We start from the raw sequence: 15,802 nt of genomic DNA on the forward strand, positions 1-15,802 counted from the left end.
GGTAAGCTACGGTTTTGGGATGTTTTCCAGATCAGATTTCTCACTGTTTTTTTCCAGGTAAAATTGTTCAGTAATAAAGTGGGACTTCGTGGCTGCATTCGAACGGATGTCTAAGAATTAGTTTGTGCTAACTACCGTCTCTGTATAATATGTTACCACCTTCACCCACATCAGACATCAGTTCCATAACTCCCCCGATGGACCACCCTGAGGCAGGGCCCTGAGGAGAGGGACCTGTGAGAAGGTGGAACTGCCATATGACAGAAGACTGAGATCAGGTGAGCTTTAACACAATGACGCCTCCTGCTCTTTTGTAGTAAACCCATATTAGCCCCCAGACTAACTCATGTGAGACGTAATACAACAGTGGCATCTGTGGCAGAAAATGGTCCAACTACTGAGAATCTGGATAATGACATACCATAGCAAAACCATTTGTTGCAGATATAATCACTGTTGCACATTCAGCTGCTCTACACATTGGAAATGGAGTAAATAATTAACCAACTGTAAGCACACCAGCTGAGACGTTTCACTGTAACCTATATAACCAAGGGACAGTTGGGGGAGGGTAGTGTGTCATTATATAATTTCTTCCATCCTAGCCAAATGTCCAAATCTGCTTACATGCGCTTCCCCTATGAAAGTGTTTTGCTACTTCCCGTATGCACTATGCGCTAAATATAACACAGGTCAATATAGTCTACCAGTCTAACTGTCTATTCTGCCTTCTATCCACCATTCATAGTGAAGATAGTGGTAGGTGGTCGTATGTCCAGATCTGCAATGGGCTAACTAGCAATCATACCACAAATAAAATCATTAAAAGCTGCAATATAAATCCACGAGAACAAGGATGAATAGCTGATAGGCAGCGAAGTGGCCAGGTACGTCATCGCACATGAAAGAACATTGAAGACGTGAGACAAGCAGCTCAAAAAGCTCCCCGATTGATCTTGTTTAGGGACAATTCAATTATCTAGACTAGCCTACAACAAGTGAGTACAAAAGTATTCTCTACGCTGTAAATGGCAGTGAATAATGTAATTGAATAACGGCGCAAAAGTCCTGTCATTTGAACATTTAATTCAATTTATTCCATATAGGTCAGTTGTGGGTCTACTCTCAACAGTTTATAAGGTCTAGAAAGGCATTGTAGCAGGCCAGTCTGGCTGTAATTTTACTTCTGATACTGAGATGCGCTGTTTGTTGCAGATCATAATTCTCCCAAGTCGTCCTTTAATGATGTGGCTCCCAGCAGGCCCAGTTATTAAGGAAAGCTTCATGCGCACCAAGGACCTGCTTCAATAGTCCGCAACAGTGGACACGTCATAATACCCATAAAAACACGGAAATGGTCACAATGGTTTTTCCACCATTCCTTTTTCACATCGTGAATATTACAACAAACTCTAATAAATTGTATGTTTGGTGTAGGCTTACCTTGGCGTGACGTTTTGATAGCCGTGTAATTCTCTCTTGGACAAGGTACGTTTTGTCAATATTTTCACCTCAATTTACTCAAAAAAATGTGCAATGCTAATTATTGATAAAAGTGAAATATTCGCGCGGTTATCAAAACGTAATGCCAGGGTAAACCTACATGAAACACAGACCTTATATACAGTAGTTCTAAAATCCCATATGGAAAAATGAATGGTGAAATAACGATTGAAACCATTTTCCGGGTTTTATGACTCATATGGTGGTACTCCATATAGCCAAGCCTTCAATATTGGGGACAAGGGAGGGAGGGAAGTATTTTCTGTTTGTCGAGATTGACATAGTCTATTTGATTGTGGTGTTGAAAATGCAAATCTTGATGTTGAAGTGCCCGAAGTTGGTATGCTTTGCTTATTGGTTGTATGGTGCATTGGCACAGAAACCTGTTGGTGGAAAATAAATTGCATATACAGTATTTATAAACAGTGAGCTCCAAAAGTATTGGGACAGTAACACATTTGTTGATGTTTTGGCTCTGTACTCCAGCACTTTGGATTTGAAATGATACAACGACTATGAGGTTAAAGTGCACACTGTCAGCTTTAATTTGAAGGTATTTTCAAATTAATTGTCCCACCATTTCAGGGGACCAAAAGTATTGGGACAAATTCACTTATATGTACATTACTATTAAAGTAGTAAAAAGTTAAGTATTTGGTTTCATATTCCTAGCATGCAATGACTACATTAAGCTTGTGACAGTAGAAACTTGAAAATATCCTCAAATTAAAGCTGACAGCCTGCACTTTAAACTCATAGTCATTGTATCATTTCAAATCCAAAGCTCTAGATTACAGAGCCAAAACAACAATACTTTTGGAGCTCACTGTAATTATAAATATACCATCAAAATGTTGAAAATCATTGTCTGCAGCCGGCTTTGATCGTAGTGTAATGACACAGGCAGAGAGAGTGAGTGGTCGAAGAACCATCAACCTTCTGGCCCGTAACCCTGTGTGGCATCAACTGTGCCACTACAAAAACATGCTGAAGTGGCAAAGTCGATATCCACATTTATAAACACAAGGTTGGTACAGTTATTGTTATTTGTGGTCGTAAACATTATTTTGAGCTAATTCAACGAGGGGGGGTGTGCACATTTAATTTACAGTGCGGGAGGGATCATGTGAAGATATTTTTTACCTTGGGAAGGGGCGGTGCATTTGTTTTCGAACTGTCCCTAATATTACTATGATGGCCTGGTTGAGGACATATTATTCAGCAGACGAGTGGTTTGTTTACAGTACCAATGGAGCAGCAGATATTATGCAAATATGATATACAGCTATACCTGGCTGTCAGTTATCATATGTCATCGGTCTGTGATGCTTGTCCGTAAGACAAGCCCCTTGTCTCTGTTGGCTGCAAATATCAACCAAGGGGGTCTCCCCTTTATCCTCTCTTTTCTCCCCCTACACTGGTAAACACAATAATAGCCGTGCTGTGTTCCTATGTGCTCCATGTTAACACTGTGGCTGTCAAAGGCCATCAATCCCCTTCAAAGGGTGACGGCTCTCTGAAGTGGGCTCTCTGTAGTGGCCATTTTCCACTTGACTGGCCCCACAGACAAAGGGCCTATGCCTCGGCCGGGCTTGGCAACTCCCAGCAGCTGTGCCAGACTGGTCAAGGGGGGTAGGGTGCTGTAGGGGAAGGGGGGGTCCATGCAACGAGAGAGCTCTCAGTGTTAAAGGGGGGTCAAAATCCCCATCATCATATGGGTATCCAAAAGGGGCATCCAATATTGTTGCCCCAAACCATCCCTTACTGGACCCATCAGAGTAGCGATCAATAATTCAATGCTTCTATTGTTGATTACCATAGATATAAAAGCTAGTTTTACAGGGAATGGTCATAATATTTATATAACTAAATCTTAACCCATGATCATCACATCGCTGTGTGGGAAACGGTTAGCTAATTCTGCAGGTGGTCCACAGAAAGATAAAATGGTCCTAGATAATGGAAGCCGGTCATCATAAACCCTATCCACAGGTCCTTTGACCCTAATGGGATCTCTCACCACATTACTGCTTGCAGTACAGTATGCTGCTTGGTACTGTCAATGGTCTGTAGAGTCTGCTGCTTTATTGAGCACAGCCTGGCATGTCAACTGTGCTACTGCATCAATGCTAGCCTGGCATCTCATCCTGTAACCATTGATGTAGCACAGACTGCCAATGCCTCATCACATAACTCAGAGCATTAGGAACAGAGACTTTGTCCCAAGTGGCACCCTATTCCCATAGCGTTCTGGTCAAAAGTAGTGCACTATGTAGGGAATAGTGTGCCATTTTGGGACGCATACAGAGAAGATATACATTATAATGATATAAATTATAATGAATGAAAATGACTGGTTGGCCAGCCACATGGGCATTGTGTCAACATCAAAATCAGGCCCAGTCAGGTGAGGTTCAACTCAGGAACTAACGGAGGAATCAACATTTTCCCAAATCGTTTCTCTATGTCATCTCAAGGTTATGAGGCTGGCAGTCAGGTACCATGAACCAGTCAATTGCCTTTGAATTGCACAGTACAATGCAAAGAAGCACTGTGAAGATTTTACTTTATATTCCTGTTATCTACCATTTGTACCTGTTTATGGTTACAAAATGAGAAAAACCTTTTCCCAAACAGTGATCATCAAAGTGCCATAAGAATTTAACTACAGTCCAAATCACTGACATTTTAGTAAACATGCTTTCAGACAGACATCCATGAAGAATAGGTGAAACATTTGTCTATTTAGTTACTCACTCATGAGCGCTCTTCTATCAACTAGGTAAGTGTAGTAATTAGCTCACTACAACAGCGTAACAAGTTTCCCCCTTCTCCCTGCTGTGCATCTCTATCATTGGTCCCCACATATGGCACAGTCAGCCCCCAGAACAAAGGGTTCCCAGAGAGGGGGTTGGTGGGTGCATGCTGACCCCTGCAGAACCCCCAGCCACATTGACAAGCAGGAAGCATTTACATATGCTGACAGACTTGTCCCTTCCAAGAGTGGAGCGGTAGGCACTTCATTAAACTAACATCAATATCAGCTGATGGAAAAAGAAGAGCAGGCATGAGCACTGCTGTCTACAGGGAGAGAATACAGGGAAATGACAGAGGGCTGTAACGTTCAATCTAATTTTATGGGATAGCATTATTTAAATAGAAATTGATAGGAGATGGGGCGTACTTATTGAAGTACTAATGTCTGAATATTTCCTTGTGTGTCTGTCACTTGATTGTCTGCATGCATCAGCAATTGGTTTCCACAAGCTGTTCACCTGAATATCAGCTGCCAGCATTTGTCTCCATCTGGGTTTGCTCAAGCAAAAATGTCCCCATGCAAATTTCCCCCACATTTTGGATTTTGTTGACGTTTTGACAAAACAGCTTTATAATTTTACTAGTCTAATTACGCTACTTTTTAGCGGTTGGTGTAGTAAATTTGAGTATTAATGTTAATCATGAATTCTTAAATGACTGTTGTTTTACCGACTTTACAAAGGGGGTCATACAATCACAGTTACAGTGTCAGGCACAGGTGACATATCTGTGGATTCAGCAACTAGTCAGATAGGATATTTATTTAGAGTGGTGGTTTAGAGTTCATCGTGTCATTTTCTGAATTCATCCTCTGATTCTGTTAATTAAAGAGGGTAAATTCCCTATTCAATTTGATGCGCTGCTCATTTAGCTGGGAGCTGGGAGGGGAAGCGGCTGGGTAGGGTGGTGGTTCAGTGGGGTGTGAGGGTGGGGGTTCGTTTGGGTGTGAGGGTGGGGGTTCGTTTGGGTGTGAGGGTGGGGGTCCACACTGGGAGGTGTCGTCCTGACCAGATGGGCCTCTCAGTGGCGTAGTAAGTGGAGTCCTCACATGGCAGAGGAGACTGCAGGATCTCACAGGACCAAGACAGGGAATCCAGGTGGCCACAGCCCCTCCTGTCCAGCTGGAGAAGCGATGGGCCATCTGACACTCGGATGAAAATGATACACTTTTCTTTTGCTGCTGCTGCTTTGTGCTGTCTTGTCAATGCCTCGCCACAAAAGCCCAGGCCAATCAAGGAATTCAGCTAATGAAGCTAGCAGAAAACCTCTTAGTTGCACTGAGATATTCATGGTCGTTGTGAAGCAAAGCGGAATGACATTTGCATGCAAGATGCGGTGAATTGTGCGTAACAAGCTGTGTAAGTGCCCAAAACAAAAAAGGAGCTTTTATATAAAATAAAAAAGAAATACAGACACATTCTGATTCATCTTCAACTTAATGTAACACTTTATCCAAACTACCTTTACATTTTTCTTTTACATGATATAATCCACTAATGATAAAATAGCTCAGGCTTATTCATTGTCAACAATGTGAGTAAACCACTGCAGTGATTCCAGGAAAAGGGGGTTTCCTTTCCTCAAATCCAAGTGAGAAAGTCACATCTGCTCTTAGCCTGATCCTCAGCTGACCCAGAGGCAGGGTGGGGATAATCATTGCCCTCTTTCTTTTTTGTTTTTACTCAGTGCCGGGGTCAGCGGAGCTCCCAAGTGACCAGCGACAGGGCCAACAGCCGACTGACTGCCTACTCTACTCTGACCTCCCTTCGTTAGTGACCCCCTCCCTGGGCTTCTCCTCAGACCTGGGGCTGCTAGGGGGACCTATTTGTGGTCCGCCACTCGTCTGAGGGGAAGGGGATAGAGACTGAAGGAACAACAGCTGCTGATGGGGACATCACGCTTCCCATGGAAGAGCAGCGTCCTCCTGAGAGAAGGTGCTGTAATCTGCAATAATCAAATTCTCAGACATGCATGATAGCCATAGTATGTCTCGAAGCCACATTGTACGTGAGTGAACACATGACATTGAACATATTGACACATGACGTCGTGTGATCTATACTGTATTTACAAAAACAATCAACAGTGCAAGTCATATGATGATCTTACATGGAAAGCTCTTGAAAACGTTCACAGACACACACAAACATAGAGATATAAAAGCAGTGTTAAATAGACAAAGTGTAATTAAATTTATTTTGTGTAAAGAGAATCTGCTGGGGTGCCAGAGGAATGCAAAGAATTGTAGGCACTTTTTTCTGACATGGTATAGTGATGCCATCTAGAGTTGCAATGTGTAACATTCACACACAGCAAAGAGCCCAGTGGGTTCACTAGTAGCAATACAAGGTGACATCATCTGTCTGATAAACAGTCTTGTCTGTTTAATAATTTATTTAATAAGGTGTTATTTACTTAATTGACTTGATTTTGAGTGAATCTGGATTCTGCTTATTCCACATATTCAACTTGGTTCAAAAAAATCATACATGTATGAAAAAAGTCAACAATCCTAAATTGGTTTAGACATGATTCTTCCGCCCCCTGGCTGTGTATATAGAGAAATATAGTGTCTCCTATTGCCATGGAAGAGTTGGTCTTAACTGATATATCTGTTAAACAAGGTAAACTACGGTTTGGTGCCATTATTGCTTAAGCAATCTCTATTTGGCACAACATTTAAAAACAATGTAACTGAGAATCAAAATGGCGTGCCCATACTTCAATATTTCACTATAACACCTGGCGATCTGGAGGGCAGCCTTTTGCATTCCCCCCAATAGTCCAAATGTGGAATCTGTATCCTTGCCGTTATCAATGAAAGTAATGGTTTGGGAACACTCCAAAATTTGAAAGGCACATTACAGGCAACTCCTTTTTTCTATATTTACAACTTAGGTCAACTATGCTGGCCTATGGAGTCCCTTGGAAAACCCAACTACTGAACCTGGACTCCCGAAAGGGCTGATCTCTATACTATATAAACAACTTTTTGAAAGCTCATATTCCGAGCTAGCTATTAAAATAATTATGGTCCACAGATCTAAGTGAATATGAACAACCCTTTAAGTCAAACAGAATATGAAAAATATGACTTTGGCATCCCGTAATCCGAACCATCACCTTATACATTGAAGTTTGTTAACAGACTGTATTTAACACCAACGAAACGTTTTATGATGAAATTTGCCCCAACTGTTCACTGTGTCCCCTAAATCAGGTAGGCACATTCCTTCATAGGATGTGTGATTGCCCTGCAGTTAAATGCTTCTGGGTCAAAGTTACTCAATTTCAAAGTGCATGAATGTAAATATGCAATGCTTTGCATCTACTATGTTACTTAATGACTCAATAAATCAGAGACAATTACTGCTGGCAGGCAGCACTGCCGGAAAAAAAGATGTTGGCTGTTATATGGCATTCACCTCACTCTCTCCCAATTCGCCAGTGGATACAGTTACTATTATTACTATTATCACTATTAGATAATACAATATTACAATATTCTAATATAACATTAGAATTATCAACAGTGAGAATGAATGGTGCTTGACAAAGAACAATTGAGGCCTTGAAAAATATACTTGACTCTGTAAAGAATAATCTCAGCTAAAGCCAAACATACAAATAAACAATATATAATTAATAAGGAGTTGGTCCCCCCTTTGCTCCTATTCCCACTCTTCTGGGAAGGCTTTCCACTAGATGTTGGAACATTGCTGCGGGGACTTGCTTCCAATCAGCCACAAGAGCATTAGTGAGGTCGGGCACTGATGTTGGGCTATTCAGCCTGTCTCGCAGTCAGCGTTCCAATTCATCCCAAAGGTGTTTGATGGGGTTGAGGTCAAGGCTCTGTGCAGGCCAGTCAAGTTCTTCTTGACAAACCATTTCTGTATGGACCTCACTTTGTGCACAGGGGCATTGTCATGCTGAAACTGGAAAGGGCTTCCCCAAACTGTTGCCACAAAGTTGGACACAGAATCGTCTAGAATGTTATTGTATGCTGTAGCGTTAAGATTTCCCTTCACTGGAACTAAGAGGCCTGGCACGATCCTTGAAAAACAGCCCCAGAGCATTATTCCTCCTCCACCAAACTTTACAGTTGACACTGTGCATTTGGGCAGGTAGCGTTCTCCTGGCATCCAGCAAACCCAGATTTGTCAGACTGCCAGATGGTGAAGCGAGATTCATCACTCCAGAGAACGTGTTTCCACTGGTCCAGAGTCCTATGGCAGCAAGCTTTGCACAACTCCAGCTGACGCTTGGAATTGCACATGTTGATCTTAGGCTTGTGTGCGGCTGCTCGGCCATGGAAACCCATTTCATGAAGCTCCCGATGAACACTTCTTGTGCTGACGTTGCTGCCAGAGGCAGTTTTAGAACTCGGTAGTGAGTGTTGCAACCGAGGACAGACGACTCCAGCGACTCCTTGTGGTGGGCCGTTCGCCTGCAAGCTAACTTCACATACACTGCTGCCATCTAGTGGCCAAAATCTAAATGGCCCCTGGGGTGGAATTTATGGCCTTATGGCCTTTCTCTTGCATTTCAATGTTGATGTTACAAAAGAAATGTAAAATGTTTTTTTTGTATTATCTTTTACCATTTCTGTGTTATATTCTCCTACATTAATTTCACATTTCCACAAACGTCAAGTGTTTCCTTTGAAATGGTATCAAGAATTTGCATATCCTTGCTTCAGGTCCTGAGCTACAGGTAGTTTGATTTGGGTATGTAATTTTAGGAGAAAATTGGGGAGAAAGGGTCTAATCCTTAAAAGGTCAAGGCATACCTGTTAATTGAAATGCATTCCAGGTGACTGCCTCATGAAGCTGGTTGAGAGAATGCCAAGAGTGTGCAAAGCTGTCATCAAGGCAAAGGGTGGCTACTACTGAAGAATCTGACTTTTATTTAACACTTTTTTGGTTACTACAGGATTCCATATGTGTTATTTCATAATTTCGATGTCTTCACTATTATTCTACAATGTAGAAAATAGTAAAAATAAAGAAAAACCCATGAATGAGTAGGTGTGTCTTAGCTTTTGACTGGTACTGTACATACATACATACATACATACATACATACATACATACATACATACATACATACATACATACATACATACATACATACATACATACATACATACATACATACATACATACACTGAGTATACAAAACATTAAACATGACAGACTGACCAGGTGATTTCAGATGAAAGCTAGTATCCCTTATTGATGTCACCTGTTTAACCTACTTCAAGTGAGTGTAGATGAAGGGGAGGAGACAGGTTAAAAATGATTTTTAAGCCTTGAGACAATTGAGACATGGATTGTGTATGTGTGCCACTCAGAGGGTGAATGGGCAAGACAAAATATTTAAGTTCCTTTGAATGGGGCGCTGCTGGGTTTTTCACGTTCAACAGTTTCCCTTGTGTATCAAGAATGGTCCACCATCCAAAGGATATCCAGTCAACATGGGCCAGCATCTCCGGGGAATGCTTTCGACACCTTGTAGTCCATGCCCGAGGAATTGAGGTTGTTCTTAGGGCAAAAGGGGTGCAACTCAATATTAGGTAGGTGGTCCTAATGTTTTGTGGAACGCTTCTGACACCGTGTAGTCTCTTCCCCGACAAATTGAAGTTGTTGTGCGGGGGGGGGGGGGGGGGCTTAACTATTAAATTATGTGAATTTGTGCATGTAGCCTACCCCAACAACACATTTTAAAATGAATAAAGATTTGGTCCAACAACAACAAAAAAGTCAACACAATAAAGATTAAAAGATTTAGGCTATTCACAGAAAGTATTTAAAGGTGCTTCACCCACTTACTAGGGCACACATTTTAAACAATCATTGCTAACCTTGAGCGTGGGTTGTGAATCACACTTTATAAAAAATATTTTCAAATATTAATTGAGCAACATTTTGAAATGTTATATTTTAGTCCATTGATCCAGGTGGATTTCTCTCAGAAGAGAGTGCCCTTGAAGGTATGTCCAATCTCTAATCTTGTCCAGTCATTGTTCATTCCCCACATTATTCACACACCACCGCAGTTGGTATAAGTACTACCAGGTACTAGTGTCCTTTCCGGGAGTGTACTTGTACAGAAACATGAGATGGGCCATTCTGGCTTGGACAAGGCTACTTACCTGTGGTTATGTTAGTGTTTTAGGAATAGGTCACCATCATAAAGGGCACTTGGTGTTACAGAAGTCTCCTGACTGAAACAGGTTGTACACATTTACCAGTGGGAACATGATGACAGAGCCCAGCAGAGAGCCTGTCTGTGCCGCTGCTCCACACCACACCAGGGCGCTGTGGCTCTCATCTCTGAAGATGACACCCACCATCACCTTGACATAAGACAGTATCCCTGTGAAGAAGACCCACGACAGCACCTGAGGGTTACAAGGTAACATTATCAGTAATGTTCCCTCAAAACATTTTCGTCACTAAGCAAATTTCAGGTCTGCTGAGCGCAAACCTGAAGGTTGTGAAATTTCTGTGCAACATCCGGCACACGTTTACTGTGAACACTCAGGCTGTACCCGCTTTAAGTTGATGTTGTACAAACAGTCCAGTTCAAAGGGAATGGCACAGATCTATATATGGCAATTGTCAATTTGCATATAGGCCTACTTCAGCTCTGATTGGTTATGGCGCACCGGTCTGTGTAGAGTACATGCCTGAGTCCTGCCTGGCAATGCAATAGAATCCTAACTCTACAACAAAATCTCTTGTATAGTTTGTTATGCATACTAAGTCTTGCATAGTTAGTCTTGTTTCGGTATGTTGCCGTTGAAGCTCACATCCACTACAAAACTATGGTATTTGCCTATGGAGCAGCAAGAGGAACTACCTCTCCCTAACTTCAGGCTATGCTCAAACCCTACACCCCAACCCGAGTACTCCGTTCTGCCACCTACGGGACGGCAGCTCCCGCTCAGCCCAGTCAAAGCTCTTCTCTGTCCTGGCACCCCAATGGTGGAACCAGCTTCCCCTTGAAGCTAGGACAGCAGAGTCCCTGCCCATTTTACAAAAACATCTGAAACCCTACCTCTTCAAAGAGTATCTTAAATAATCCCACATTAGCTCCCCCAAACAAAAACAAGTGCCTTTTATGAACTAATACTCGCACTTGACTTCTCCCCTCCTACTCGCACTGACTTTGCTGACAGCTACTTTGAGGAAAAATGGACTTACTGTGACTGAGATATGTGGTTGTACCACCTAGCTATCTTAAGATAAGTCTCTCTGGATAAAAGCGTCTGCTAAATTACTAAATTGTAAATGTTATCTTGGTATAGTTATTGTAGATCATTGGTATTCCAGAAAATAAAAGGTGATAGCATCTTCCATAAATGACAGCAACAACTTTGTCACTATTCCTTTTCTGCAATAACAAGGATAAATTAACTGACAGAGGGCCAACCTTTTCTTGGAAAGTGTCTCTGGACTGAGACCTACAGTATCTCTACAGGTGGAGGTGTGTTACTCACTATGATGGCTTCACCCAGTGCGGAACCTTGAAATAGTGGACATGGACTCATGGTGGCCATTGCCATGTTGTATCCTCCAAAGACTGATCCAATGAGACACAGTACACCCAGGAGCACTAGTGACCTAAACAGAGACTCAGAACAGGAACTGGTTAGGTACCTGTATCTGAAGTAAAGACATTCTAGATAACCGCAGAGATAGTGAGGGAAAGCTGAATTACTTTATCATATACTAGTATATACCATATTTGTACCTTAGCATGCTGTAAAATGTGTCAACCTTTAACAGTGGAAAGCTATTTCAACCACATGAATCCATTTAGAGAGTTACTGAGGCTATTTGAGGTTTTACCTTTTAGGAAAAAACATGGCGACTATACAGGCCACTGGGTTGGCACAGGATGCCAGAGCAGCCGACAGGTGATATGCCAGGTTACCGTAGGGCATACAGGAGTATGTCTGCACCGAGGTCAAGAGGCCGTTAGTCGCCCCATTCACCCAGACCACCATGAAATAGATACAAGTTAACTGGAAAACAGAGTGGCCTGATTTAGCCATCTGTGGCCTGGCCTGACCTGATTCCTCACTGTGGCGTTTTGGGTTTGAGTTCTCCCCTTCAGTCACTGCTCCATGGTTGTCTAGCCCGGAGCAGACTGACGCCACTGTGTCAGTGTCTGGCACCAAGTTCTCTGTGGACAGTTCAAAGCTACGTGGGAGCCTGTTTAGTGCAGAGAATGCTGCCAGGCTGATGCACATCATGGCTGCCAGGAAGAAGAAAAACACCTCAGTGGAGAAGTTGGGCGGTAGAAACTGGGTCTGGACAATGTACATATCCTCTTCAGTGAGGTTACCAGAGGACTGAGTGGCATTCACACACTTGGCCATGCCGATGCCCTGGCCGAGAGCCACCAGACCAGGGATAAAGCCACTCAGGCCCTCTCCAATGAAGTAGGTGGTGATGTAGTTGGCTGGCAGCTGCATCATGAAGGGCAGGAAGGTGACAGAGGAGGTGCAGTCCACCAAGGCCAGGAAGAAGGTGAGGATAAAGAAGGCTGTGCTCCGAGATGCCGCCGCTACCACTGTGGTCTCGTCCCAGGAGAACGCCAGAAGTATACAGGCCAGGACACCTATGGACAACACACTGTAGATGGCAGCTCTCTCCTTCAGACGGCCCGGACACAGCTTGTGCATGAGAGTGACCAGCAGAGGCCCCAGGTTGGCGAGCTGGATAATAACGGTCAGGTAAGATGGTAGATCCCAGCCCTCGGGGAGAGTGTTAACGATGAGGGGGAGCTCCACCCACAGGCCATTGACAGCCACCCAGGAGCCCAGGCCGAAGCAGCAGGCCAGCACATGGATCCGCAGAGACATGGCTGTATTGTTGCTGGTCCCAGTCAGGTCAGGTGAGGTAGTCTTCTGGAGGAACTTCTGATCTGAAGTGAAGATCTCTCTGAACAGTTTCAACCCGGCCAGCCTTCAGAGCCTAGAAAGAGAGGAAATATCGAGATACCAGTAATACTGAAAGACATTGCTGCTAAAACGATCAAATTAGATTGAGGGTCAAATGACTAGGACAATAATTATGCTAGTAAAAGTATTAGATGTTAGTATTGTAGTCACAAATCTCTCTGTAAGGATCTATCAACTGGTAGGCATTGACCTATAGCCTGGACCATCAATAATGATTAACCAAGAGCAAATATCCCATTGTTATTGTGGGCTTACCAAATCTGTTCTTAGTTATTGAAAGCGCATTCCTATTGTCATTGGAATTTGATCTTTAACTTTTAACCAAACAGCTTTTTACTGTGCTGTTTTACACTGTAACTTTAGTCATACAGGGTGAAGCAACCTGTTATAAGCAGATCTAGTTAAACACTGATGCTCTCGGCTGTGTTTAGACAGGTAGCCCAATTCTGATCTTTTAATTCACCAAATTGGTATTTTGACCAATCAGATGAGCTCTGAGAAATATCTAATGTGAAAAGATCTGATGTGATTGGTCAAAAGACCAAATAGTGGAAAAAATATCATAATTGGGCTGCCTGTGTAAAGCAGCCTCTGTGTGCCCTATATTTTATGCACAGGGTGTTGCTCAAGGGTGCAAATGTAACACGTCACACTTTGAAATGACTGGTTTAGTTATTTAGTTACACTGATTACCTCAAAGTCAAGGACATCTACCTAACTGTGGAGCTGGAGTAGTGATTATCAGATGTATTGTATTTTAAATGAATACACAGATGAGACCATTGAGGAGACCATGAAACCTTGAGACAATACTAGCAATATAACAGATAAGTATTTCGGTCTACTCTACACAGTCGCATGTCAACCAGCTGAAGTAATTTTCACTTCCCTAACACATGGTCTAGAAATACAACATACCACAAGGCAGTGGTGGCCAGCCTGGCCAGCCAGATGCCTGATGACCACCTAGATCACACAGGACACACAATTCAACTCGTGACACTGACAATCCAAACCTTGGAAACGGCTCAACCTGCTGAACATCACACGCTGTTCTCAAAGTGGCAAATGTTTCATTGTTGAACTAGGAATTGTATCCGTTTCATATCAACCATTGTCTGTTAAGATGCATCTATACGTAATTCAGAATGACTATATATTCTTGAGACTCATAAGCATAATTTGCACCATGCTATTCTTGGTCGTGGCTTTTTAGCCACTGGTGCTATTAGCCTTTGCATTTTCACATGACCACCTATACCCAAAACTCTGTATTAAAACGTTTACTTCGACCGGATCCTGGAACTCAAGTCTCTTCTTTTACCTTTACAAAGTCAACTTTGCTACTGCACAATTTGGTCTACATGGCTCGTTTCCTACCTCTGCTAGTGAAACATCAGACAGGCGTTTAGCTTTTACATAATTTCATGATGTTGGGCCTAACAAATTAGACAATGTCAGAGCCAATACCATCACATTCTGTGTATCTACCTGGCTTACAAAGCCCAGATGTGTTACAGTAATTCACACAAAGAATATTTTAAAGTGAAGGGAGTGCAAGAACCTTAACTTCATATTGATTACTATTATTCTTGTCAGAGGAATAGATCATCAGGATCTACCTGAAAAAGGCGTCCTTTACAATATATGAAATTTGATACACTTATCATTATTGTTCCATTGCTTGACTTTAGGGCGCAATGCAACATTTTTTAAACAACTCATAGGAATCAAGCAGATTAAAAATTGTACTCACAGGTTTCTTGAGCCACTGGGTGGATGCCCTATTGAGGAATCCAACTTCCTCCCTCTCATCCCATATATAGAGCTTTTTTGGGGCAATGTGACCGGCTTCCTCTCTCCTTCACACGCAGGCTGGAGGAAAAACTAGGAAACTAGTGCCTTGTGGGTAGTTCAGAGTCCAGTCCAGCAGTCAGCTCCACCGTGTTAGATTAAACTCAACTGTGTCCTTTTTAAGTCTGTGCAACAGTCATAAAGTCAGACATAGTAGAGATGGGACGTCCCCTTCCTCCACCTGCCCAGCCCCGTGAGACTAATGGGAGACCTAAGGTCCCTTTTCTCATTCCACAATTACAGTGCATTTGGGAAAGTATTCTGACCCCTTCACTTTTTCCACATTTTGTTACGTTACAGCCTTATTCTAAAATTGATTCAATAGTTTTTTTTACCCCCTCATCAATCTACACACAATACCACGTAATGACAAAGCAAAACAGGTATATACATTTAACCAAATGTATTACAAATAAAAAACTGAAATATTACATTTACATACGTAAGTATTCAGACCCTTTACTCAGTACTTTGTTGAAGCACCTTAGGCAGCGATTACAGCCTCAAGGCTTCTTGGGTATGATGCTACAAGCTTGGAACACCTGTATTTGGGGAGTTTCTCCCATCCTCTCAAGCCCTGTCAAGTTGGATTTCTATTTTCAATTCTCTCCAGAGATGTTAGATCGGGTTCAAGGCCTGGCTCTGGCTGGGCCA

At 42.5% G+C, this 15,802-nt stretch overlaps 1 protein-coding gene and 1 long non-coding RNA gene across 2 annotated transcripts; one reads left to right on the plus strand and one right to left on the minus strand.

Moving 5' to 3' along the window:
* Positions 1-1,188: 1,188 nt before the first annotated feature.
* Positions 1,189-7,679, plus strand: LOC115168028 (uncharacterized). The gene is made up of 2 exons (XR_003870609.1): positions 1,189-1,488; positions 6,007-7,679. It is a non-coding gene; the product is annotated as an uncharacterized LOC115168028 (long non-coding RNA).
* A 2,412-nt stretch (positions 7,680-10,091) lies between these two features.
* slc52a3-1 (solute carrier family 52 member 3-1) lies at positions 10,092-15,242 on the minus strand. Its single transcript, XM_029722877.1, has 4 exons — positions 15,051-15,242; positions 12,177-13,307; positions 11,825-11,948; positions 10,092-10,723 (listed from the first exon to the last, which is right to left on the minus strand). The coding sequence occupies exons 2-4, from the start codon at positions 13,193-13,195 to the stop codon at positions 10,511-10,513; spliced, it is 1,356 nt and encodes a 451-aa protein (XP_029578737.1). The 5' UTR covers positions 13,196-13,307; positions 15,051-15,242; the 3' UTR covers positions 10,092-10,510.
* Positions 15,243-15,802: the final 560 nt, after the last annotated feature.

Source organism: Salmo trutta, chromosome 30 (genome assembly GCF_901001165.1).
Source record: "Salmo trutta chromosome 30, fSalTru1.1, whole genome shotgun sequence".
NCBI lineage: Eukaryota > Metazoa > Chordata > Actinopteri > Salmoniformes > Salmonidae > Salmo > Salmo trutta.

Bases quoted from the DNA above. Each gene is read 5' to 3' on its own strand.
- slc52a3-1 (XM_029722877.1), bottom strand. From the start codon at position 13,195: ATGTCTCTGCGGATCCATGTGCTGGCCTGCTGCTTCGGCCTGGGCTCC. The intron at 11,949-12,176 runs GTAAAACCTCAA...GTCTCTGTTTAG, and splicing joins GCCATGTTTTTTCCTAAAAG to GTCACTAGTGCTCCTGGGTG. The intron at 10,724-11,824 runs GTGAGTAACACA...TGTAACCCTCAG, and splicing joins CACTGGGTGAAGCCATCATA to GTGCTGTCGTGGGTCTTCTT.